The sequence below is a fragment of the Scyliorhinus canicula genome, chromosome 24, assembly GCF_902713615.1.
Source record: "Scyliorhinus canicula chromosome 24, sScyCan1.1, whole genome shotgun sequence".
Lineage (NCBI taxonomy): Eukaryota > Metazoa > Chordata > Chondrichthyes > Carcharhiniformes > Scyliorhinidae > Scyliorhinus > Scyliorhinus canicula.
Window position 1 is genome coordinate 1,396,001 of NC_052169.1, and position 27,444 is coordinate 1,423,444.

The 27,444-nt window shown below is 50.3% G+C and overlaps 1 protein-coding gene across 5 annotated transcripts in view; it reads left to right on the plus strand.

Annotated features, from left to right (window-relative positions):
- Positions 1–27,444, plus strand: part of LOC119956855 (neogenin-like) — a 224,733-nt gene that overhangs the window by 190,926 nt on the left and 6,363 nt on the right. For all 5 annotated transcript variants that reach the window (XM_038784366.1, XM_038784367.1, XM_038784362.1 and 2 more), the window contains exons 20-24: positions 227–421; positions 19,923–20,000; positions 20,758–20,905; positions 24,244–24,479; positions 25,917–26,009. In XM_038784366.1, coding sequence (XP_038640294.1) covers positions 227–421; positions 19,923–20,000; positions 20,758–20,905; positions 24,244–24,479; positions 25,917–26,009 — 750 coding nt within the window. The remainder of the gene's footprint in view (positions 1–226; positions 422–19,922; positions 20,001–20,757; positions 20,906–24,243; positions 24,480–25,916; positions 26,010–27,444) is intronic.

Sequence of the window (27,444 nt, forward strand, 5' to 3'; positions counted from 1 at the left end):
AAGCAGAGGTTTGAATAAACTGAGGTTTATGGAGGATGAAGGGCTGGAGAGCATTGGAATAGTCCAATCTGATGGAAGGTGGTTTCAGTGGAAGGTTGGCTGAGATGGGGAGGGCGGGGGGGGGGGTAAGGTTGGAAGGTTGTTAACAGACAAACTGAAGTTTGTGATAATAAAGTTAATTTCTTGTCTGTGTATTTCTTCCTTCTCCCCTCTGTTCTCCATCTAGGTTACATCATATATTACAGCACAGATATTACTGCAGAAATCCATGACTGGGTGATTGAGCCAGTGGTTGGAGACAGACTGACCCACCAGATACAAGATCTCACACTTGACACCACTTATTACTTCAAAATCCAGGCTCGTAATTCCAAAGGCATGGGGCCCTTGTCTGATTTTGTCCAGTTCCGCACACCCAAAGGTAAGGGTTGAGTTTTTATATCCTGAGTGAGATTCTACGTGGGAGCCCGTCTGTAGGAGAGGCTGCATTTGTGCTGGATTCAAGATAAGGGTCTGCAGGCTTTGGAGGTTCAACCGACACCTGGAGCTTTATTGAGAAGATGTTAACACTGCGATGTTAGACTGCCCACGTACGCAATCGTTCTCGGAAAGTGCCCCTGCTCAAGTGCAAAGCTGCTTGTGAGGAAATACTAAAAACACCACGGAATGCACAACATTTCCTTCCCCTTTATAATCAATGTCTCTGACACAATAAACAGAATAATATTCACAATCAATTAGCAACACGATCACTCAATTAGCAACAGCAGCTGTCAATGCGCCAGACATCCAGAGGTCGGCGTTCTTGGTGTGGATCTCCGTGAACCTCAGGCGTCTGCTTTTTAATACTTACTGCAACCTCTGGTGTCTTTGGCTTGGTGTGAGTGTCCTCAGTGATTACCTTAACCCAGGGGTGGGCAAACTTTTCCGTGCAAGGGCCACATTCAGAAATTCACAATTCACAAAGGGCCGCATAGTATATTAAGTAAAATAAGTACTTCACCCGGTTATGATTCTGGGCGCCTCATATAGAACATAGAACAGTACAGCACAGAACAGGCCCTTCGGCCCTCGACGTTGTGCCGAGCAATGATCACCCTACTCAAGTCAACGTATCCACCCTATACCAGTAACCCAACAGCCCCCCCCATTAACCTTAAAAAAAAATTTAAAAAAAAAAAAAAAAAATTTTCTTTAAAAAAAATTTTTTTTTTTTTTTTAAATGACTTGGTGGGCCGCAGAAATACCTTTGGCGGGCCGCATGCGGCCCGCGGGCCATAGTTTGCCCACCCCTGCCTTAACCGGAGTCGCCATGGTGATCGGAGGATGACTCGGTATTTGATTCGCAATTGAGGTGCTGTTTTCCCCACTTGGTTCGGTTCTCGGGAAGGTCCCGGTCCTCTCTCGGCACAGCCTGATTTGGAATCTGTCGGTTCTGCCTCTGGTGGATTGGTTCCTGTTGCCAGAATTGATCCTCCTGCCTTCTCCATATTACATCCCCTCAGGTCTGTACGGTGTAGGAATCCGGTCCGGTCGCAGCAATCCACGTTTCAATTGTGGTATAATGCCTTGCCAGAACGTCTTGACCGTGTTCTCCCCCGTATGATCTGACCCTGCTGCTTCTTCTCGAGAATTTATTTTGTCTTGGGTGGTTTTAGCAAATCGAATGCTGTGCGTAGTTGATGTTTAATCATTAGCAACGCTGGAGAAACTTGGGTTGTTGAGTGCGCAATATTCCTGTATGTGAGCAGGCATTGACTCAAACATTTAGACAATTAACCTTGTTCTCTGGTTACCTTTAACAAATATTTCATCATCTGTATAAAACGTTCTGTCAGCCCATTTGCGGCAGGGCAGCACACCGAACTCTGTTCTCTTTCAAGTCGTTTATGAACTCTTCAGATTTGAACTGCAGCCCATTATCGCTCCCCAGTTGTTCAGGGTAACTGAATCTGCTGAAAATTTCACCCAATCTTTCCATTGTTTTCTCCGATGATGTTGACTTCATGGTGGCAAATTCAGGCCATTTCGAGTGAGCATCGACTAGAATGAGGAACATTCGCCGTTCAAACAGTCCTCCGTAATCATCATGTACCTGTTGTCAGGCCTCTTCTGGCCATTCCCACGGGTGTAATAAGGCTAATGGCAGCAGGTTCCACACTTTTGAACAAATGAACACATTCCTGACTTTTCCTTGATTTCTGTATCTTGCCCTCCCCACCATAAATAGCTCCTGGCTCTCTCCTTCACTCTTACAATACCACAGTGGCCTTCGTGTCATTGGTTTAATACAAGGTTTCTTAATAGTTTTTTTAAATTGAGCAATTTAGCATGGCCAATCCACTTACCCTGCACATCTTTGGGTTGTGAAAGTGAGACCCACACAAACACGGGAAGAATGCGCAAACTCCACACGGACAGTGATCCAGGGCTAATTCCATGGATACAGCAATTTCCAAAGCTTTCTTTACGATCAGGTGGGTCACGGTTAACAACCGATTTTGAATAGCTTTGCTCCTTAAACCACAGACTAATCTATCTCTGATGGTATCTTTTAACGCCTCCCCGAATTTGCAGTGTTCAGCCAGGGTAGCTACAAACTATGTAATTGATTCATCTGTTCTTGGTTGCGTTTATGAAACCTTCGTATGATTTTGTGCCTGGATTTTCCAGCTGTACCACCCCCGATAGTCGAATCGTTCTGTTTACGAGCTCCATCGCTCTGTATTCACATCAAGCGGTTCCACGCCACCAAAAACTCCGACCATTTTTTGCTATGGAAGAACCTGTGTGTGCAGGATGTGAAGTTTTATTACTGCCTTGCTTCCTGTCTCCCCAAAACAAGGCACATCCCGAGCTTGGCCTGTTTCTCTTTATGTTCTGCAACATCCCAGCTCCGGAGACTTGCTACTCACAGCCACTGAGTTCATTTCGGGCTTCTCTCCAAGGTAGTTTCCTTCGGATTTGTTGGTGATTTTTCGGTCCCTCCAGCGGGTGCAGAGTCTGGCTCCCCGGTCGCCAGCTTTCCTGTGGTGGATTCAAGATTGAGTCTGCCTGATCGAGTTTGGAGGTTCAACCAACACCTAGAGCTTTGTTCAGAAGATGTTAATACTGCCGGCCGCGATGTTAGACTGGCCGCTTGCTCACACAAATGATGTCATGACACCATCCTGTAGCATTGAGCTACAAGGCTGCCTGTGGGGAGACACTAACACAGCATTCCCTTAAAATGATTCAGTAACTTCAAGGAGAAACAATTTCTGTAAAATTCTGGAGTATTTTATGTTTGCTGTAATTCCTATCATTATCTCACCACCTGTCCATTCTGCATTCCCCAAATAACTGGACTCTTGTGAAGAGCGAGACACATTTATTCATCATTCCCTCTTCATATCCAGATATCCTGCCCCTGTATTGACTTGACAGTGAGCCTACCTCATTGCTATTAGAATTAGGACAGAATTGTCAGAAATGCAGTAAGTCCGTGAGCAGAATGGCCATGCCTCCAGTGTGGCCACTGCAAATATACCTCCATCTCCATTGTGACCAGCGCAGCCATACCATCAGTGTGACCAGTACTCTATGTAGCCAGTGTCCAGTACAGCCATATCAGCAGTGTGGTCAGTATTCTGTGTGGCCAGTGCCCAGTGCAACCATGCCTCCAGTGTGGCCAGTGTCCAGTGCAGCCATGCCTCCAGTGCAGCCATGCCAGTGCCCAGTGCAGCCATGCCAGTGTCCAGTGCAGCCATGCCAGTGTGGCCAGTGTCCAGTGCAGCCATGCCAGTGTGGCCAGTGGCCAGTGCAGCCATGCCTCCAGTGTGTCCAGTGCAGCCATGCCAGTGTGGCCAGTGTCCAGTGCAGCCATGCCAGTGTGGCCAGTATCCAGTGCAGCCATGCCAGTGTGGCAAGTGTCCAGTGCAGCCATGCCTCCAGTGTGGCCATTGCCCAGTGCAGCCATGCCAGTGTGGCCAGTGTCCAGTGCAGCCATGCCAGTGTGGTCAGTGTCCAGTGCAGCCATGCCTCCAGTGTGGCAATTGCCCAGTGCAGCCATGCCAGTGTCCAGTGCAGCCATGCCAGTGTGGCCAGTGTCCAGTGCAGCCATGCCAGTGTGGCCAGTATCCAGTGCAGCCATGCCTCCAGTGTGGTCAGTGTCCAGTGCAGCCATGCCTCCAGTGTGGCCATTGCCCAGTGCAGCCATGCCAGTGTGGCCAGTATCCAGTGCAGCCATGCCTCCAGTGTGGTCAGTGTCCAGTGCAGCCATGCCTCCAGTGTGGCCATTGCCCAGTGCAGCCATGCCAGTGTGGCCAGTGTCCAGTGCAGCCATGCCAGTGTGGCCAGTGTCCAGTGCAGCCATGCCTCCAGTGTGGCCATTGCCCAGTGCAGCCATGCCAGTGTCCAGTGCAGCCATGCCAGTGTGGCCAGTGCCCAGTGCAGCCATATCACCAGTGTGGTCAGTGCCTTCAGGCCACTACCTATGTATGTTTAGGGGTGGAGGAGGTCCCCAGTGGAGAAGGGCATCCAGGGTCAGTGCTGCCATTTGAACTCTGCTCCTGTTAAGACCCCGGCAAGTTGGAAATGGGCTCGAGAGGAAAGAGGAAATGTAGATTTCCCAGAGCGGGAAAAAAAATTTGTCAAAAACACATGTCGACATTGACGATATTTAATGATCAGGACTTTGTGTCTGAAGATTACGGGATTGCGAGCTGTTCAATGTATTTATGGAAATAGGCGTTTGAATTGAGATCTCCTAAATGAGACAGTGCGTTCTGTGTTCTAAACACTCTGGCAGCTTTTGTTATGCGTTCACAGGAATCTGCAGCTTGGAGTCTGTGTTGGGCGGGGTGGCTGCAAATACTGAGTTGCCTTGTGATGTTTAAATACTTGTCTCGATCACATGTCTGTAACAGTTTTGCCATGACTAACCTTCACCGGTTTGAGATGGGTGAGGGGACAGTGGTCAACAGGGAGTAACTGAGGAAGAGGTCAAATGCTCATCACTCTGTGTGTCGTCATTTTGAAATGGGATTGAAGCTGTCTGTGGCTGTGCATGTGGCCAAACCTCGCTCTGTGACTGCCCCTGTTTTTGCTGCTTTGATGTGTTTGTGTCTGGTTCAATTTTTGATTAACCTGGTCTTTCTCTTGTTGGATTGAATTGCTTTTGATGATATCCCTGATCTGTTTGCTGGGTCATTAGACTGAATGGCGATTGAGCAAGGTAACTGCACTCGACCTGCTTCATCCCTGTGCTTGTTGGGAGTTTCTCACTTGCTCACCATTTGCTGTTTCCTGGCACTTAACCCCTTCATCTCCTCTGGCCTTCAGTTAATATCAGTCTTGAAAGTCAGGTCAGGAGTTGCAGGTTTCATTCCCCACCGCATCACGTGTCTCTCTTTCTGCAGCTACCTACCAGGTCCAAAGCACCACGGCTGGTCCAACTCTAACCACTTCCCCAGAGGGAAGAGGAGGAACTCAGAGGATGAATAATTCAACACATTCCTAAAAAAGACAATTTGGAAAGAGGATCAGATTCATTTATCTGTTTTTTTTATAAAGGGAAAAAGAGCATTTAATTTTTCATTTTGCATGTGAGGCATCTTCATCCTTACTTAAGCTACAAAAGCTCTATCTATATATGTTCAGGTTAAATAAATGTACATCTGGTATAGTCAAAATGTGTTGTCTATGTTCTTTGAAACATATTCTTTGCAAATCCCTTCCCTCCTCAAGATGTGGATTTCTAGCTGGGATACAGGCCCACGGACACTAAGATCCTTTTATGGTTGCAGCCAATTGCAAGTCTTGGACTTGACCAGTGAGAATTAACCAGCGAGACTTAACCAGTGAGAATTAATCAGTGAGAGTTAACCAGTGAGACTTAATCAGTGAGACTTAACCAGTGAGAATTAACCAGTGAGAGTTAACCAGTGAGAATTAACCAGTGAGAGTTAACCAGTGAGAATTAACCAGTGAGAGTTAACCAGTGAGAATTAACCAGTGAGAATTAACCAGTGAGAGTTAACCAGTGAGAATTAACCAGTGAGAATTAACCAAAGTGAGACAAACGCAACCCTGTGGAAGGGTTCCCTCCCAACACCGATGGTCTTACCAGCTGTGGACCTCTTCATTCTCAAATTGAGGAGCTCTCCTGTTCTTCTTACTAGCTCAGCAGCATCTACTAATTACAAAGGGGTTACCAGCTGCAGGTCCTCCAATTGGTCCTCGTGCTGCGAGGGGAACTTGCAGGATGCGATGTTTCCACGCATCCGCTGCCCTTGTCCTTCAAGGTGCTGGTGGTCGCAGGTTTGGAAGGTGCTGTCAAAGGACTCTTGCTGCAGTGCATCTTGTAGATGGTGCACGCTGCTGCCACTGCATTCTAGTGGTGGAGGGAGTGAATGTTGTAAGATGGTGGATGGGTGTCAATCAAGCGTGTTGCTTTGTCCTGGATGGTGTTGAGCTTCTTGAGTGTTGTTGGAGCTTCACTTGTGCCGTGTATGTTGAGGAATCGCTTTAGAAGTCTGGAGGTGGGTTACTTGTCTCAGAATCCGCAGCCTTTGACCTGCACAGTATTTGTACGGCTGTTCTAGTTAACGTTCTGGTTATTCAGGATGTTGATAGTGGGGGATTCAACAATGGTAAAGCTATTGAAAGTCACAGTGAGGTGGTTAGACTCTCTCTTGTTGGAGATGATGTGGAGATGGATCATTGCCTGGCACTTATGTGGCACGAAACTTACTTGCCACTTATCAGCCCAGATCTGAATGTTGTGGGTGCAGACAGTTGCTTTATCTGAGGAATTGACCTTATTTTGGAGAGAGCATTATTGATGAAGCAGCTGAAGATGGTTGGGCCTTGGATACTATCCAGAGGAACGCCAGGAGCGAGAACTAACTTCCAACAACCACAACCATCTTCTTTTGTGTTAGATATGGCTCCAGGAGCTGTAAAGTTTCAGCCTTGATGATTTTGCTAAACTGCCTCATTCCACTCAGTGAAGTGCTTTTCTCAGTCACTCTCCTCCTGTTAGGCAGTTTAGCACTTGTGTACATTTTTGGATCAAAGCTGTAATGATGTCTGGAATCCAGTGGGTCCTGGTGGATCCCAAGCTGAATGTCAGTGAGGAGATTTGCTGTCACTTGGTATTGCGTCGATTTTTGTTGCCACACTCTGCCCTGCTTTGAGGCCAATAGTTAGGACGAGGTCACGCAAACAGCAGGAGTTACGGGTAACTGTTTCCACCGAGGGCAATGCGGTTGGATATCCGATTAGCAGCTTGTGTTAGATTTTGATTCCCATTATCCATGGCTTCGAGCAGAACTCTAGACGATCAGTTACAGTTTGTAGCCAGCGACATTTCAGATAGACTCTGAGGGGACTCCACTGACTGGGCCCTACAGAATCGATGGAACTTGCTGGAGTGATCGGCTGATGTGTGAATTGGATGCTGCTGACCTGAGCTTCACTTTGACTTGAAGCAACGCAAACCTGTTATTACATAAGAACTAGGAGCAGGAGTCGGCCATCTGGCCCCTCGAGCCCGCTCCGCCATTCAATGAGATCATGGCTGATCTTTTGTGGACTCAGCTCCACTTTCCGGCCCGAACACCATAACCCTTAATCCCTTTATTCTTCAAAAAACTATCTATCTTTACCTTAAAAACATTTAATGAAGGAGCCTCAACTGCTTCACTGGGCAAGGAATTCCATAGATTCACAACCCTTTGGGTGAAGAAGTTCCTCCTAAACTCAGTCCTAAATCTACTTCCCCTTATTTTGAGGCTATGTCCCCTAGTTCTGCTTTCACCCGCCAGTGGAAACAACCTGCCCGCATCTATCCTATCTATTCCCTTCATAATTTTATATGTTTCAATAAGATCCCCCCTCATCCTTCTAAATTCCAACGAGTACAGTCCCAGTCTACTCAACCTCTCCTCGTAATCCAACCCCTTCAGCTCTGGGATTAACCTAGTGAATCTCCTCTGCACACCCTCCAGTGCCAGTACGTCCTTTCTCAAGTAAGGAGACCAAAACTGAACACAATACTCCACGTGTGGCCTCACTAACACCTTATACAGTTGCAGCATAACCTCCCTAGTCATAGTTCCAAGTAAGAAGTCTTACAACACCAGGTTAAAGTCCAACAGGTTTGTTTCGAATCACTAGCTTTCAGAGCACTGCTCCTTCCTCAGGTGAATTCACCTGAGGAAGGAGCAGTGCTCCGAAAGCTCGTGTTTGAAACAAACCTGTTGGACTTTAACCTGGTGTTGTAAGACTTCTTACTGTGCTCACCCCAGTCCAACGCCGGCATCTCCACATCATATTTCCAAGTAAGAGAAGAAAACACAAGAAACAATTTTTGTACCGATTCCACGTTGTCATTTTGCCTTTTTTTTCCAAACATCTATTTTTGTTGCTGTGTGACTTCGCCCTCAGCAGGTTTTACAGTCCCATCACACCACCTCCGTATCCTCACACCTCAGCCCCAGCCAACGCCTCCGACCCGCCTAACGGAACAGAAACCTATTCCAAAAGTCCCTGCCCCCACCTCGCCCAACATGGCCGAGCAGCCACACCTCAGAGTGGCCAATCAGGTGCTGACCAGGCGCAGCCAAAACCTCCTGTATCACATCTGATGGGGAGTTTTGTCACCAAGATACTGGTGTTTGATTGGCTGGGACTGTGCCATGACCAGTAGACTGTGCCAATGTATTTAAAAAAAATAGCAGATAAAAAAATGTGCTAAATCGAGCAGTTTATGTGTTAGTGCTGCAATATCGCAGTGTTATTTCAAGGACTGTCACTTTAACACAAGGAGGAGTCTTTGCTGATGCTCTTTGGCATTGTCCCATCAGTAATAAGGGAGATTACAATATCGTCTCTGTCTGGCAGGGGGGGCTGTATCTTCCTTGGGCTCAAACCAACATGGAATGCTGTTGCTGTCTGTTTATTCCTGTTGCTCTATTCTTGTGTTCTGCTTGCTTCTAATTCTTCAATTATTTGTAATAACAGCCATTATTAAAATCCCATAAGCATCCTGCAAGGGGGTCACTAGAGCAATGCAGTTGTTCCCACTGCATCACTTCTTTCTGTAGCTCATTTTGACACTATCTGTGACAGCACTTCAAACCCACTTCAAACCCAACCCATTGATTGGGATATGTAGTGAAACCCCCTGAGGAAGAAATAAGAAGCTTTATAAACATCTCCCTCTAGTCCATGGTAAGAATCCCAGCAGTGAGCGGGGGCTCAATGTGTCACACTGTTGCCTCTTAGGATTCCCTATGGAGACTTCAGCACAAAATCTGTCTGTCACAGGGCAGTGCTGAGGGAGAGCTGCAGTGTTGACACAGGGCAGTGCTGAGAGGGAGCTGCAGTGTAGGAGGCTATGTGTTGACACAGCACAGTGCTGAGGGAGTGCTGCAGTGCAGGAGATGCTGTGTTGACACAGGGCAGTGCTGAGGGAGTGCTGCAGGGTAGGAGGCTCTGTGTTGACACAGGGCAGTGCTGAGGGAATGCTGTAGTGCAGGAGATGCTGTGTTGACACAGGGCAGTGCTGAGGGAGTGCTGTAGTGCAGGAGATGCTGTGTTGACACAGGGCAGTGCTGAGGGAGTGCTGCAGTGTAGGAGGCTATGTGTTGACACAGGGCAGTGCTGAGGGAGTGCTGCAGTGTCGGAGGTGCTGTGTTGACACAGGGCAGTGCTGAGGGAGTGCTGCAGTGTAGGAGGTGCTGTGTTGACACAGGGCAGTGCTGAGGGAGTGCTGCAGGGTAGGAGGCTCTGTGTTGACACAGGGCAGTGCTGAGGGAGTGCTGCAGTGTCGGAGGTGCTGTGTTGACACAGGGCAGTGCTGAGGGAGAGCTGCAGTGTAGGAGGTGCTGTGTTGACACAGGGCAGTGCTGAGGGAGAGCTGCAGTGTAGGAGGTGCTGTGTTGACACAGGGCAGTGCTGAGGGAGTGCTGCAGTGTAGGAGGCTATGTGTTGACACAGGGCAGTGCTGAGGGAGTGCTGCAGTGTCGGAGATGCTGTGTTGGCACAGGGCAGTGCTGAGGGAGTGCTGCAGTGCAGGAGATGCTGTGTTGACACAGGGCAGTGCTGAGGGAGAGCTGCAGTGTAGGAGGTTCTGTGTTGACACAGGGCAGTGCTGAGAGGGAGCTGCAGTGTTGGCACAGGGCAGTGCTGAGGGAGAGCTGCAGTGTCGGAGGTTCTGTGTTGACACAGGGCAGTGGTGAGGGAGAGCTGCAGTGTCGGAGGTGCTGTGTTGACACAGGGCAGTGCTGAGGGAGAGCTGCAGGGTAGGAGATGCTGTGTTGACACAGGGCAGTGCTGAGGGAGTGCTGCAGTGCAGGAGATGCTGTGTTGGCACAGGGCAGTGCTGAGGGAGAGCTGCAGTGTAGGAGGTGCTGTGTTGACACAGGGCAGTGCTGAGGGAGTGCTGCAGTGTAGGAGGTGCTGTGTTGGCACAGCGCAGTGCTGAGGGAGTGCTGCAGTGTAGGAGGTGCTGTGTTGGCACAGCGCAGTGCTGAGGGAGAGCTGCAGTGTAGGAGGCTATGTGTTGGCACAGCGTAGTGCTGAGGGAGTGCTGCAGTGTCGGAGATGCTGTGTTGACACAGGGCAGTGCTGAGGGAGTGCTGCAGTGCAGGAGATGCTGTGTTGGCACAGCGTAGTGCTGAGGGAGTGCTGCAGTGTCGGAGATGCTGTGTTGACACAGGGCAGTGCTGAGGGAGTGCTGCAGTGTAGGAGGTGCTGTGTTGACACAGGGCAGTGCTGAGGGAGTGTTGCAGTGTAGGAGGTGCTGTGTTGACACAGGGCAGTGCTGAGGGAGAGCTGCAGTGTCGGAGATGCTGTGTTGACACAGGGCAGTGCTGAGGGAGTGCTGCAGTGCAGGAGATGCTGTGTTGGCACAGGGCAGTGCTGAGGGAGTGTTGCAGTGTAGGAGGGTGCTGTGTTGACACAGGGCAGTGCTGAGGGAGTGCTGCAGTGCAGGAGATGCTGTGTTGGCACAGGGCAGTGCTGAGGGAGTGCTGTAGTGCAGGAGATGCTGTGTTGACACAGGGCAGTGCTGAGGGAGAGCTGCAGTGTAGGAGATGCTGTGTTGACACAGGGCAGTGCTGAGGGAGTGCTGTAGTGCAGGAGATGCTGTGTTGGCACAGGGCAGTGCTGAGGGAGTGCTGCAGTGTAGGAGGCTATGTGTTGGCACAGCGCAGTGCTGAGGGAGAGCTGCAGTGTCGGAGATGCTGTGTTGGCACAGGGCAGTGCTGAGGGAGAGCTGCAGTGTCGGAGATGCTGTGTTGACACAGGGCAGTGCTGAGGGAGTGCTGCAGTGCAGGAGATGCTGTGTTGGCACAAGGCAGTGCTGAGGGAGTGCTGCAGTGTAGGAGGCTATGTGTTGGCACAGCACAGTGCTGAGGGAGTGCTGCAGTGTCGGAGATGCTGTGTTGACACAGGGCAGTGCTGAGGGAGTGCTGCAGTGTCGGAGATGCTGTGTTGGCACAGGGCAGTGCTGAGGGAGTGCTGCAGTGTCGGAGATGCTGTGTTGACACAGGGCAGTGCTGAGGGAGAGCTGCAGTGTAGGAGATGCTGTGTTGACACAGGGCAGTGCTGAGGGAGTGCTGCAGTGTAGGAGGTGCTGTGTTGACACAGGGCAGTGCTGAGGGAGTGCTGCAGTGTAGGAGGCTATGTGTTGGCACAGCACAGTGCTGAGGGAGTGCTGCAGTGTCGGAGATGCTGTGTTGACACAGGGCAGTGCTGAGGGAGTGCTGCAGTGTCGGAGGTGCTGTGTTGGCACAGGGCAGTGCTGAGGGAGAGCTGCAGTGTAGGAGATGCTGTGTTGACACAGGGCAGTGCTGAGGGAGTGCTGCAGTGTAGGAGGTGCTGTGTTGGCACAGGGCAGTGCTGAGGGAGTGCTGCAGTGTAGGAGATGCTGTGTTGACACAGGGCAGTGCTGAGGGAGTGCTGCAGTGTAGGAGATGCTGTGTTGGCACAGCACAGTGCTGAGGGAGTGCTGCAGTGTAGGAGATGCTGTGTTGACTTAGGGCAGTGCTGAGGGAGTGCTGCAGTGTAGGAGGTGCTGTGTTGACACAGGGCAGTGCTGAGGGAGTGCTGCAGTGTAGGAGATGCTGTGTTGGCACAGGGCAGTGCTGAGGGAGAGCTGCAGTGTCGGAGGTGCTGTGTTGACACAGGGCAGTGCTGAGGGAGAGCTGCAGTGTAGGAGGTGCTGTGTTGACACAGGGCAGTGCTGAGGGAGAGCTGCAGTGTAGGAGGTGCTGTGTTGACACAGGGCAGTGCTGAGGGAGTGCTGCAGTGTCGGAGATTCTGTGTTGACACAGGGCAGTGCTGAGGGAGAGCTGCAGTGTAGGAGATGCTGTGTTGACACAGGGCAGTGCTGAGGGAGTGCTGCAGGGTAGGAGGCTCTGTGTTGACACAGGGCAGTGCTGAGGGAGAGCTGCAGGGTAGGAGGCTCTGTGTTGACACAGGGCAGTGCTGAGGGAGAGCTGCAGGGTAGGAGATGCTGTGTTGACACAGGGCAGTGCTGAGGGAGTGCTGCAGTGTAGGAGGCTCTGTGTTGACACAGGGCAGTGCTGAGGGAGTGCTGCAGTGTAGGAGGTTCTGTGTTGACACAGCACAGACTTTCGGAGGTTTTGAAAGGCGCTTTCTAAAGATGTCTTTGTTTTAGTTAACAATCTAAATAATGAACTCCATGAAGAGAGATCCTATTTTGTTGAGTGACTCCTGGGTAATTGTCATCAGAGGTGCAGCCTGATTAATTTTAATCTTTTATTCTAATGCTAAATGCACATTGCTTTTGACAGTTCCAATTGTAACGTTAACCTGAATCATGTATTATTGATAACTCTGTATTGTCTGCAGGAGGTAAAAACTGATCAAAGTAACCTCCATCACATCCCTGAGATCTACAGGTGGCAAGGTGGTTAGAACTGCTGCCTCACAACTCAGGGACCCGGGTGACTGCCTGTGGAGTTTGCACGTTCTGCCCGTGTGTGCGTGGGTTTCCTCCGGGGGCTCCGGTTTCCTACCACAGTCCAAATATGTAAAGGTTTGGTGGATTGGCCGTGCTAAATTGCCCCTTAATGTGCAAAGGGTTAGGTGGGGTTGCTGGGTTACAGGGGTAGGGTAGGGGTGTGGGTTTAGGGTGCTCTTTCCAAGGGCTGGTGCAGACTTGATGGGCCGAATGGGCTCCTTCTGCACTGTAGGGATTCTATGATTCTATCTGCTCACTCAACCTGTTTCAAACCTTTTGTGATCTTTGTAAATCTCATCCTCTTAATATCTGAACGAACATTGAAAATTCAGTAGCTTTAGGTTAGAAAATGGTATTGACTTCATTAATATTAGCTTGGTGTTCAAGGAGATTTGTCTCTCATTGTACACGGATCACAAACAGTTACGATGCAGGTACAACAAGCAATTCGGGAGCAAAGGTCTGTTGGCTTTTATTGCAATAGGGCGTAAAGAAACTTCACCACAATTCTCCAGGCTTTGTGGTGAGATCACATCTGCAATACTGTGAACAGTTTCATCTTTTTTGAAATTTAAATCATAGAACCATAGACTCCCTACAGTGCAGAAGGAAGCCATTCAGCCCATCAAATCTGCACTGACCTTCTGGAAGAGCATCCTATCGAGGCCCAATCCCCCACCCTATTCCCGCAACCCCACCTAGTTGCAATTTATCACGGCCGATCCACCTAACCTGCACATCTTTGGACTGTGGGAGGAAACCAGAGCACCCGGAGGAAACTCACGCAGACACGGGGAGAACGAGCAAACTCCACACAGACAGTCACCCGAGGTCAGAATTGAACACGGGTCCCTGGCACTGTGAGAGAGCAGTGCTAACCCGGGTCCCTGGCACTGTGAGTCAGCAGTGTTAACCCGGGTCCCTGGCTCTGTGAGACAGCAGTGCTAACCCGGGTCCCTGGCACTGTGAGTCAGCAGTGTTAACCCGGGTCCCTGGCACTGTGAGACAGCAGTGTTAACCCGGGTCCCTGGCACTGTGAGACAGCAGTGTTAACCCGGGTCCCTGGCGCTGTGAGACAGCAGTGTTAACCCGGGTCCCTGGCACTGTGAGACAGCAGTGTTAACCCGGGTCCCTGGCACTGTGAGACAGCAGTGTTAACCCGGGTCCCTGGCACTGTGAGACAGCAGTGTTAACCCGGGTCCCTGGCACTGTGAGACAGCAGTGTTAACTCGGGTCCCTGGCACTGTGAGACAGCAGTGTTAACCCTGGTCCCTGGCACTGTGAGACAGCAGTGTTAACCCGGGTCCCTGGACTGTGAGGCAGCAGTGTTAACCCGGGTCCCTGGCACTGTGAGTCAGCAGTGTTAACCCGGGTCCCTGGCACTGTGAGACAGCAGTGTTAACCTGGGTCCCTGGCACTGTGAGACAGCAGTGTTAACCCGGGTCCCTGGCACTGTGAGACAGCAGTGTTAACCCGGGTCCCTGGCACTGTGAGACAGCAGTGTTAACCCTGGTCCCTGGCACTGTGAGACAGCAGTGCTAACCCGGGACCCTGGCACTGTGAGACAGCAGTGTTAACTCGGGTCCCTGGCGCTGTGAGGCAGCAGTGTTAACCCGGGTCCCTGGCACTGTGAGACAGCAGTGTTAACCCGGGTCCCTGGCACTGTGAGGCAGCAGTGTTAACTCGGGTCCCTGGCACTGTGAGGCAGCAGTGTTAACCCGGGTCCCTGGCACTGTGAGACAGGAGTACCAATCACTGTGCCGTCCAAAGTGCCCAATTGTTTTCTTTTCCCCAATTAAGGGGCAATTTAGCGTGGCCAATCCAGCTAGCCTGCACATCTTTGGGTTGTGGGGGTGAGACCCACGCAAACACGGGGAAAATGTGCAAACTCCACACGGACAATGACCTGGGATGGGATTGAACCCAGTCCTCAGCACTGTGAAGCAGCAGTGCTAACCACTGTGCCACCGTGCTGCCAAACAGTTTTGTCTTATTATCTAAGGAAGGAATTAGGTGAAAGCAAGTTTGTGGATGACACAAGATAGGTGGAAGACAAGTGGTGAGGATGACACAGTCTATAGAGAGATATAGAAAGGTTAGATAAGTGGACAAAAAACTGGCAGCTGGAATATAATGTAGGAAAATGTGAAGAATAAAGGGGCTGAATATTATTTAAATGGAGAAAGACTGCAGTAAGCTGCAGCACAGAGGGATTTGGAGGCCCTTGTGTATAAATCGGAAAAAGCTAGCATGCAAGTTCAGCGGGTAATTGGGAAGCAAATGGAACGTTGGCCTTTGTTTCAAAGGGAATGGAGTATAGAAATCGGGAGGTCCTGCTAAAACTATACAAGGCACCAGTTGAACCTGGAATGCTGTGAACAGCTTTGGTCCCCTTATCTAAGGATAGATATACTGACATTGGAAGCTGTCCAGAGAAGGTTTACGAGGTTGATCCCGGGTACAGAGGGATTTCTTTATGTGGAGAGTATGTGGAGGGGCACTTTATATTTCTTTAGGTTGGACCTGTGCTCACTGGAGTTTAGAAGAATGAGAGGCGACCTTATGGAGACATATCAGATTCTCAGGGGCTGGACAGGGTAGATGCTGAGAGATTGTTTCCTCTTGTAAGAGAATCTCGGACCAGAGGGCATAATCTCCGAGTGAGGGGTCACCCATTTAAAACAGATGAAGAATAATTTCTTCTCTCAGAGAGGAGTGAATCTGTGGAATTCTTTACTGAGAGAGCTGTCGAGGCTGCGTCGTTTAGTACGTTCAAGGCTGATGTATACAGATGTTTAATCAGTGAGGGAATCAAGGGTTATGGGGCGGGTCTGGCAGCATCTGTAGGGAGAGAAAAGAGTTAATGTTTCGAGTCCAGATGACCCTTTGTTAAAGCCCGTAAGGGTTATGGGGACAAGGTGGGAAAGTGGAGTTGAGGATTATCAGTCATGATCTTATTGAATGGTGGAGCAGACTTGATGGGCCGAATGGTCTACTTCTCCTACCTTCTATGGAAGGATGCCCTTGTATTAGAGGGTGCAACAAGTCAGAAGATTGATGCCTGGGATGTGAGGCTTCTCCTGTAGCTCAGATTGAATGGAATGGACCGATATTCTCTGAAATTTAGAAAGATGGGAGGTAATCGCAATGTAATGGATAACGTGTGAGCGGGTAAATCCTACAGGGATATCTCCCCCTGGTGGAGTTTCCAGAACTAATGGAGATCACGGGCTCAAGATAAGGGGTCAGATATGTTGGACTGAACTGAGCCTTTATTTCTTCACTCTGGGAACTGTGTATATTTGGAATTTTCTACCTCAGAGGACAGAGGGTGGTCATTCAAAATTTGTTTTTATTCATTTACGGGATGTGGGTTTCGCTGGCTAGGCCAATATTTATTGCCCATCCCTAGTTGCCCTTCAGAAGGTGGGTGGTGAGCTGCGTTTTTGAACCGCTGCAGTCCTTGGGGTGTGGGTACACCCACTGTGCTGTTAGGGAGGGAGTTCCAGGATTTTGCCCAGCGACAGTGAAGGAACGGCCGATATATTTCCCAGTCAGGGTGGTGAGTGACTCGGAGGGGAACCACCAGGTGGTGGGGTTCCCAGGTATCTGCTGCTCTTGTCCTTCTAGACGGTAGTGTTCATGGGTTTGGAAGGTGCTGCCTGAGGAGCCTTGGTGAGTTGCTGCAGTGCATCTTGTAGATGGTACACACGGCTGCCGCTGTGTGTCGGTGGTGGAGGGTTTGAATCTTTATGGAAGGGGGAGCAATCAAGCGGGGCTGCTTTGTCCTGGATGGTGTCGAGCCTTTTAGTGTTGTTGGAGCTGCGCTCCTCCAGGCAAGTGGAGAGTATTCCATCACACTCCTGACTTGTGCCTTGTGTATGGTGGACAGACGTTGGGGAATCAGGAGGTGAGTTACTCACCGTAGGATTCCCAGCCTCTGACCTGCCCTGGTAGCCACAGTATTAATGTGGCTGGGTCTAGTTCAGTTTCTGGTCAATGGTAATCCCCAGGATGTTGATAGTGGGGGATTCAGCGATGGTAATGACATTGAATGTCAACGGGGGCAGGGGTTAGATCCTCTCTTGTAGGAGATGGTCATTGTCTGGGGCTTGTGTGCCGTGAATGTAACTTGCCACTTGTCAGCCCCAAGCCTGGATATTGTCCAGGTCTTGCTGCATTTGGACATGGACTGCTTCAGTATCTGAGGAGTCGCGAATGGTGCTGAACATTGTGCAGTCAGTCGCAAACATCCCCACTCCTGACCTTATGATGGAAGGGAGGTTGTTGATGAAGCAGCTGAAGATGGCTGGGCCGAGGACACTACCCTGAGGAACTCCTGCAGTGATGTCCTGGAGCTGAGATGATTGATCTCCAACCACCACAACCATCTTCCTTTGTGTCGGGTATGACTCCAACCAGCGGACAGTTTCCCCCTGATTGATCCAGTTTAGCTCGGGCTCCTTGATGCCGCACTCGGTCAAATGCTGCCTTGATGTCAAGGGCAGTCACTCTCACCTCACCTCTGGCATTCAGCTCTTTTGTCCATGTTTGAACCAAGGCTGTAATCATGTCAGGAGCTGAGTATGTTTAATATTTGCGACTGATTGTATATTGGGCACGAATGGAAATGAAGAATAAGAGCATTAGAACTAAGAACAGGATTAGACCATTCGGCCCCTTGAGTCTGCTCGATTAATCAATAGGATCGTAGCTGATCCTCCGCTGCTCATACCAGCGCGAGCGCACTGAGGGGCACTCCGCAATATTCCCTGGCATTGCCTGGTTGTGTGAGTATAACTGTGCTATGTGTGCGGTGGCCTGTGTTTCCCAATTTACATACTAACCCTCTCGGTAGTGTTAATGAGGAGAAGGTTGCGGAGTTGACTGAGATAAGACTTTGCCCGACATGATGCCGTTGCTCAAAGGTCGCTCACGCTTTTTGTGCTCCCAGTTGAACTTTGTTTACTGTTGACTTGGTGACTCCAGACGGGATTGAGGTTAAAACTCAGGAAGTGACATTGGGGTCACTTGGCCAGGCCATCTGCGGGTAGCAGATTTCCCCCTGACCGAGGTTACTGAACAAACCATATCTGTAATCTGTCATAGTTACTTTCTCACTGCTAACCCACAGATTGGCTGATTCATTGAATTCGACCAGCAGGATGTTTATTGGTGACCTCAATCAATCATCGAAATGCATAATGTTCCCAAATTCGTAAATCTGAGTCTGCTTTTTCTCAAGTCCAAATCTAAAGTATTAACTGACTGCTGGCATGGGGTGGGATCACTCTGAACAATTCTCTAATCAGCCGTTACGATAACCAGCAAAGATTTGATTTTTTCTGGTGAACAATGAGCAGCTTTCAGGTTGTTAACTGTGAATCCAGGATGCTCCGAAAAACGTCTCGGGAAACAGCAGAGATCCTGCCCATTCATCCAGCTGCACTGACACAAATCTCGGCTTTGGATGAAGAGAAGTATTTAGTGTCATTACCTCGGAGGTGGCTGTGGGTAATCGTTGACCAATCCAGAGCTGCAATGGCGATGTTGTCACTGTCCTGCCTGTATACCTGTCCGAATATTCAGAAATACAACCCCCCAGTAAACTGGAATCTTCACCTTGATTCTGAGGTGGAATGATCAGATGTGGTGCAGTTGTGAGCAGAAGTTTAATCAGAGCGAATGCTCAGGGTATTGATCCTCACAGCAAGACGTAGCATATTGTCCATCCAGTTACCCTCGTCAATCTCACCCCCCCATCCAGATACCCCCCATCCAGATACACCCCCCATCCAGATACCCCCCCCCATCCAGATACCCCCCCATCCAGATACCCCCCCATCCAGATACCCCCCCATCCAGGCACCCCCCCATCTAGATACCCCCCCCATCCAGATACCCCCCCATCCAGATACCCCCCCATCCAGATACCCCCCATCCAGATACCCCCCATCCAGATACCCCCCCATCCAGATACCCCCCCCATCCAGATACCCCCCCATCCAGATACCCCCCATCCAGATACCCCCCATCCAGATACCCCCCATCCAGATACCCCCCACCCAGATACCCCCCACCCAGATACCCCCATCCAGATACCCCCCACCCAGATACCCCCCACCCAGATACCCCCATCCAGATACCCCCCACCCAGATACCCCCCATCCAGATACCCCCATTCCAGATACCCCCATTCCAGATACCCCCATTCCAGATACCCCCATCCCGATACCCCCATCCAGATACCCCCCATCCAGATACCCCCCACCCAGATACCCCCCACCCAGATACCCCCATCCAGATACCCCCCACCCAGATACCCCCCACCCAGATACCCCCCATCCAGATACCCCCATCCAGATACCCCCCACCCAGATACCCCCCACCCAGATACCCCCCATCCAGATACCCCCCATCCAGATACCCCCCATCCCGATACCCCCATCCAGATACCCCCCATCCAGATACCCCCCATCCAGATAACCCCCATCCAGATACCCCCCCATCCAAACACCCCCATCCAGATATTACCCCATCCAGATAACCCCCTCCTGATACCCCCCATCCAGATACTCCCCCATCCAGATACCCCCCACCCAGATACCCCCACTCCCATCCAGACCCCCCATTTCCCATTCAGACACCCCCCCCCCCCCCCACCCACCCCGTGACCATCCAGGACGATTGTCCCTATAGTTCTCCAAACCCAGCCCTACTTTCCCCCCCCCCCCCCCCCCCCCCCCAAGTCCGATTTAACAGTTTGAAATCTCCTCACAAAAGGTTAAGATGCAGTTTCCATCCCAGAATGGTCACTGTGACCCTCTTCATCACACTCTGTCCTCACTCTGTGTTGTCGGGATTGAGGGGTGGGAGTCAGTGTCGATGTTGGGTTTCTCGATGTGCAAATTTAATCAGTTGGATTAATAATTCTCTGTCTCTGCAGCTCTTGGATCATCTGGAAAACTCGGCAAAAACCCTTCGGTTCTGGATTCGGGCTCCGACACCCGGCATTCTATCAGCGGTAATTAATCTCCGTGTCTATGTTCCCCCGGGGAGTGACCCTGACAGGTTGAGGCCCTCGGGTACGGGGGTCCTGGGCCGGGGAGTGACCCTGACTGGCCAAAGCCCTTTGGTACGGGGACCCTGACTGAGTGAGACCCTCGGGTACGGGGGTCCTGGGCCGGGGAGTGACCCTGACTGAGTGAGGCCCTTGGGTACGGGGGTCCTGGGCCGGGGAGTGACCCTGACTGGCCAAAGCCCTTGGGTACGGGGACCCTGACTGAGTGAGACCCTTGGGTACGGGGACCCTGACTGAGTGAGACCCTTGGGTACGGGGGTCCTGGGTCAGGGAGTGACCCTGACTGAGTGAGGCCCTTGGGTACGGGGGTCCTGGGCCGGGGAGTGACCCTGACAGGGTGAGGCCCTTGGGTACGGGGGTCATGGGCCGGGAAGTGACCCTGACTGGCCAAAGCCCTTGGGTACGGAGACCCTGACTGAGTGAGGCCCTTGGGTACAGGGGTCCTGGGTCGGGGAGTGACCCTGACTGGCCAAAGCCCTTGGATATAGGGACCCTGACTGAGTGAGACCCTTGTGTACGGGGGTCCTGGGCCGGGGATTGACCCTGACTGGCCAAAGCCCTTGGGTACGGGGACCCTGACTGAGTGAGACCCTTGGGTACGGGGGTCCTGGGTCAGGGAGTGACTCTGCTCCCATTGACTTGTGTATCTTTACTCTTTGTTTTTTGGTGAGTTCTGATTGTTAATTTGTGTTTTGCACAGGTCACAACAGTCCCCATGGCAGCCCCACCTCGAGCCTGGATAGCAACACCATGCTCATTATCATCATCTCTGCGGGAGTCTTCACAATCATCATTGTGGTCATCATCGCTTTGTTCTGTACTCGACGCACAAACTACCAGCAGAAAAAGTAAGGAGGGAAATACTTGTAAACATTACACCGTCCGCTGGATTCAGATCTAACCCAAACTTCACTTTTCCTGTTCGTTCTCCATAAGGTTCCAATTTGAGATGAAATTGAAAAGTCTGTTAGGCCATTTGACAGGTTCATAGGTCAGGGACTGGATTCTGCGCCCCGACCCGCCACGTTTCTGTTTCACCCCACCGGCGGGATGGCCCGTTACTCCGCCTGGTCAATGGGGCTGGTCAATGGGGCTGGTCAATGGGGCGGGATGCTCCGTTACTCCGCCTGGTCAATGAGGGTTTCCCATTGTGGGGCAGCCCCACAATGGGGCTGGTCAATGGGGCTGGTCAATGGGGCTGGTCAATGGGGCTGGTCAATGGGGCTGGTCAATGGGGCTGGTCAATGGGGCTGGTCAATGGGGCTGGTCAATGGGCCTGGTCAATGGGGCTGGTCAATGGGGCTGGTCAATGGGGCGGGATGGTCCGTTACTCCGCCTGGTCAATGGGGCTGGTCAATGGGGCGGGATGGTCCGTTACTCCGCCTGGTCAATGGGGCTGGTCAATGGGGCGGGATGCTCCGTTACTCCGCCTGGTCAATGGGGCTGGTCAATGGGGCTGGTCAATGGGGCTGGTCAATGGGGGTTTCCCATTGTGGGGCAGCCCCACAATGGGGCTGGTCAATGGGGCTGGTCAATGGGGCGGGATGGTCCGTTACGCCGCCTGGTCAATGGGGGTTTCCCATTGTGGGGCAGCCCCACGCCGTCGGGAAAGTCCCCGGGCTGCCGGATAAACGGAGAACTCCGCCAGTGGAGAACCTCGCCCCAGAACTGCCCCTAATTTGGCCGTAATGGTGAGCTGACCAAGCTGGCAGGGTAACTGGTGTGGCAAACACAAAGATATCACACTGGCACGGTAAGTGGTTTATTTTTTGTTTTGAGTTGAAGCACTTTCTTTGGCGAGTGTGGAGAGCTTTACTCTGTAACTAACTTGTTCTGTGCCCAAGAACAGGAGGAGGCCATTTGGCCCATCGGGCCTGCTCCACCATTCATTAAGATCATAGCGGTTCTGATTGTGATCTCAACTGCACTTTCCTGTCTATCTCCGAAGGGCCTTTACTGTGCTGTACAGTTCTATGTTCTATCTCCATCCCCCCCCATAACCCTCGATTCACTTGTCGATCAAAAAACTCTCCAACTCCAACTTCAATGGCCCAGCCCAATTAGCAGCCCTCTGAGAGAGGACATTCCTCCTCAGCTCCCATGTCCTAGATTCAGGTAACAGAGGGAACAGCCCCTCAGCATCTGCCCGGGAAAATCTCGGCAGAATCTTGTATGTTTCACTAAGGCCTCCTCTCATTCTTCTAAATTCCTGCGAGTGCAGCTCCAACACACTCAACCTCTTTCGATAAACCCCTTCATCCCAGCAATCAGCCTGGTCAACCTTCTTTGAGCTGCCTGCAATGCAAATATATCCCTCCTGACATCAGTGGACCAAAACTGTGCACATACCCTTGGTGCAGTCTCCCCAATGCCTTGTACAATAGAGGCCAGACTTCCCCACTTTATCTCAGTGTAATAAAGACAGCATTCTGCCTGCCACCCTGGTTACTCACTGTATCTGCATGCCAACAACACCCCTCTGCCTGTTACCCTGGCTAACAACACCCCTGTGCCTGCCACCCTGGCTAACAACACCCCTCTGCCTGCCACCCTGGCTAACAACACCCCTCTGCCTGCCACCCTGGCTAACAACACCCCTCTGCCCGTTACCATGGCCAACAACACCCCTCTGCCTGCCACCCTGGCTAACAACACCCCTCTGCCTGCCACCCTGGCTAACAACACCCCTCTGCCTGCCACCCTGGCTAACAACACCCCTCTGCCCGTTACCCTGGCTAACAACACCCCTCTGCCCGTTACCCTGGCTAACAACACCCCTCTGCCTGCCACCCTGGCTAACAACACCCCTCTGCATGTCAGCGTTGTGCCTTCTCTTTCCATTTAAATAATAGTTGCTTCTCTATTCTTGTTGCCAAAGTGGACAGCCTCACACTTTCCCCGTTATACTTTATCTGTCAGTTTTTTCTCCGTTCACTTAATCTGTTGATTTTGATTTGTAGACTCTTTGTATCCTCCTCACAACTTGCTTTCCTTCCTAACCTTCTATCATTAGCAAATTTATTAACAGTACAGTCAGTCCCTTCATCCACATCATTAATATAGATTATAGTTGATTTGCCCAGCACTGATCCCTGTGGCACAGTCTGACATCCTTCAAATGACCCACTTATTCCGACTCTCTGTTTCCTGTTAGTTAGCTGGTCCTTTATCCCTATAATTACTAAATCTCCCCAACATGATAAACTCTCATCTTGTGTAGTAACCTGTCAATAGCAGCTTATCAAATTCCTTTTGGACATACAAATGCACCACATCCACTAGTTCCCTTTTATCCAACCTGCTTCTTGTTCCATTGGCAAAGAACTCTAGTAACCTGTTTGGGAGTGTTTGATGGGGACAGTGTAGAGGGGGCTTTACTCTGTATCTAACCCCGTGCTGTACCTGTCCTGGGAGTGTTTGATGGGGACAGTGTAGAGGGAGCTTTACTCTGTATCTAACCCCGTGCTGTACCTGTCCTGGGAGTGTTTGATGGGGACAGTGTAGAGGGAGCTTTACTCTGTATCTAACCCCGTGCTGTACCTGTCCTGGGAGTGTTTGATGGGGACAGTGTAGACGGAGCTTTACTCTGTATCTAATCCCGTGCTGTACCTGTCCTGGGAGTGTTTGATGGGGACAGAGTAGAGGGAGCTTTACTCTGTATCTAACCCCGTGCTGTACCTGTCCTGGGAGTGTTTGATGGGGACAGTGTAGAGGAAGCTTTACTCCGTATCTCACCCCGTGCTGTACCTGCTCTGGGAGTGTTTGATGGGGACAGTGTAGAGGAAGCTTTACTCTGTATCTAACCCTGTGCTGCACCTGTCCTGGGAGTGTTTGATGGGGACAGTGTAGAGGGAGCTTTACTCTGTATCTAACCCCTTGCTGTACCTGTCCTGGGAGTGTTTGATGGGGACAGTGTAGAGGGAGCTTTACTCTGTATCTAACCCCGTGCTGTACCTGTCCTGGGAGTGTTTGATGGGGACAGTGTAGAGGGAGCTTTACTCTGTATCTAACCCCGTGCTGTACCTGTCCTGGGAGTGTTTGACGCTGAGTGTTTGATGCAGACTCCTGTCTGTTGCTGATATCCCTTCACTTTAATGAGTATTAAATTTACTAAAGTTAAATGTACAAAATCTGCACTCTTTCTCCCTGCCCTCAGTGCCACTCCTGTTGGTGTTTTTATTTCTAGGAAACGTGCAGCTTGTAAATCTGCCAATGGATCTCACAAATATAAAGGAAATTCAAAGGATATCAACCCCCCTGATCTCTGGATCCACCACGAACGCCTGGAGCTGAAACCGATTGACAAGTCACCAGAGCCAAACCCGGTCATGACAGACACCCCCATTCCCCGTAATTCCCAGGACATTACTCCAGTCGAAAATTCCATGGAGAAGGAGCAGCAGCGGAGGAATTCCTACCTGGGTGAGTTCAGTGTTGCGGCCGACATGACCAGAATCGGTCAGTTGCTGTGATCGGACTCTCGGGGGGTACTGACTATATTCCTCTTAGGCCAATGGAAACAAACTCAATAATTCAGACCGTGGAACGTTACCTGGAACCAACAAGGCTTTGTACAAATAAACAAAAGGAAAAGGTGAATAAAGATCTCACACCCCATCCAAAACGCAAACTGCCTTCCAGCTCGTTCTGCCAGCTGTCAATGAAGCAAATTATTGGGAAATGAAGCAGGGAGAGCTGGGAAATAGCTCCCAAACCCTAATCAGTAAGAATTGCTGGAATTACTCAGCAAGTTAAGGCAGCAGTTTGTGAAGTGGGAAACAGAGTTTAAAGTTTCACATCTGCGACCCTTCATCGGAACAGTTCTGATATTTTTATTTCCTCACTTCCGGCTAATTGTTCGGCAATCGCACGGACATATCCTGGCAGACATGTGTAACGGGAGCTCCTGGAGATAGCTCAACTTAAAAAGATTGAAAATTTATAAATTAAGGAAGGGAGTGCATTTGGCAGATGTGGATTTACTGAATTCGTTCAGCTGATACTTAGACCTGTTTCTGGCTGGGTTAAGATCACCTCATACAGGGTGGCACAGTGGGTAGCACTGTTGCTTCACAGCGCCAGGGTCCCCAGTTCGATTCCCGGCTTGGGTCACTGTCTGTGCGGAGTCTGCACATCCTCCCCGTGTCTGCGTGGGTTTCCTCCGGGCGCTCCGGTTTCTTCCCACATGTCCCAAAATACGTGCTTGTTAGGTGAATTGTATCTTCTGAATTCTCCCTCTGTGTACCCAAACAGGCGCCGGAATGTGGCGACTAGGGGATTTTCACAGTATTATAATAAATATAATAATAATAATATTATATTAATAATATTATTATAATACAGCATGGGTAATGTCAGAACCAGGGAGAAATGATCTGAACTGGTTTTTGATGTCTCAGGGGGTCGGAGAGGAATTTCCCAGGTTTAAATTTTCCACATTTATCGGTTTTCCTGGTATCAGGAGACGACTCGGTTTTTGGATGTGAGCTGTGAGCAAGGCAAGTAGGAGCAGACAGCGTTTCCTACCTGTCATTGTTTTTTTTATTTTTTTTTATTTATAAATTTAGAGTACCCAATTATTTTTTCCAATTAAGGGGCAATTTGGCGTGGCCAATCCACCTATCCTGCACGTCTTTGGGTTGTGGGGGTGAAACCCACGCAGACACGGGGAGAATGTGCAAACTCTTCACGGACAGTGACCCAGAGCCGGGAGTCGAACCCAGGTCCTCAGCGCCGTAGGCAGCAATGCTAACCATACCTGTCATTGTTGATATGGTTTGAGTATTTTCTCCCTGATGAGTGTGGTTATGCAGTAAAGCTCCGCGAGCCGGTGATATTATGGGATGTTTCTGCTTGCAGGCCGTGAACTGGAAGATGGCATAACCACGCTGAACGGGCGACGAGGACTGCGACCAAAGATGATGATGCCTTTTGATGCTCAGCCTCCTCAGCGTATGTGATAACATCTTTCACCTAGTCATTTGATGGTTGTGTTAATATTTTATAGTGAGAAGTCTTACAACACCAGGTTGAAGTCCAACAGGTTTGTTTCAAGCACTAGCTTTCGGAGCACAGCTCCTTCCTCAGCATTGCTCCGAAAGCTCGTGTTTGAAACAAACATGTTGGACTTTAACCTGGTGTTGTAAGACTTCTTACTGTGCCCACCCCAGTCCAACGCCGGCATCTCCACATCGTTAATATTTTATAACCACGCCCGGATAATAAAAGATGCAGAAACGCCTGAGCCAGATGATAATGAATGAATTGTCCAACCTGAAGGCCTTGTGGATAAAGGCCGTGTTTCCCTGATCCATACAGACCCAAGTCCTGTTACAACCCACGGGTTAGGTGAATTGGCCATGATAAATTGCCCATAGTAACCAAAAAGGCTGGAAGGGGTGTTTGGGTTACGGGGTTAGGGTGGACGCGAGGCCTTAAGTAGGTCGGTGCAGACTCGATGGGCCGAATGGCCTCCTTCTGCACTGTACTATGTTCTGGAAATGGAGAATCCAAGGTCAGGAAGGTCACTATCCAGGAATTACTGCTGGAAAGTGGCTTGTAGTTGAAAACAGGATGGTCCCCAGAGAAAAAAAGAGCCAAATGGAAAAAGGGCCAGGTTGTTGCTACTCGGTGTCCAATGCCGTCACTGTATCAATTGGTACAAGATTCAGTAGAAAGTCTTCCTAAATTTACAGCTCGTTTTACTGGGGACTTCTTACATCCTAAATTGATAATCAGGCCATAGTTTTCTGTACCACTGGGCAGATGTAAATGAGTAATTAATAATGTCATCAAAACATCGATAACGTTCCGGCTGAAACAGAAATCACTGACTCTCCTTGGGTTAAATGTTGGTGAATAAAGGATGGAAGCCTTTGTGTTAAACACGGTGCAAATGTATTAAAATAACTGTTGGAAACTGACTGATTGCAACCTTCATTTCAGCCATGTGTGTGTCTGGAGTTTAAAAAAGAGCAGAGAGTAAATAAAGAGCAAAAAGAACACCATGTGTTTCAGAGAGGGGCTGAGCGTGATCCAACTTTATTTATTTTAATATATTATTTTTTTCCTAATTAAGGGGCAATTTAGCGTGGCCAATTCACCTACCCTGTACATTTTGTTTTGGGTTGAGGGGGTGAGACCCACGCAGACACGGGGAGAATGTGCAAACGGCAGACGGACAGTGACCCGGGCCCTCGGCGCCGTGAGGCAGCAGTCCAGTCACTGCGCCAGCCTGCTGCCCGTGTGATCCAACTTTATAACAGTCAGAACTTCAACTGGTTTGTGCCCCAGTGGGGTTTTCAGGTTTAGGATTCTTTAAGACTTTTCAGGGGCCCATCTGTTCGCCCCCTTCCATCGTTCTCCCTCTCAGTGCCTGGTCTTCAGG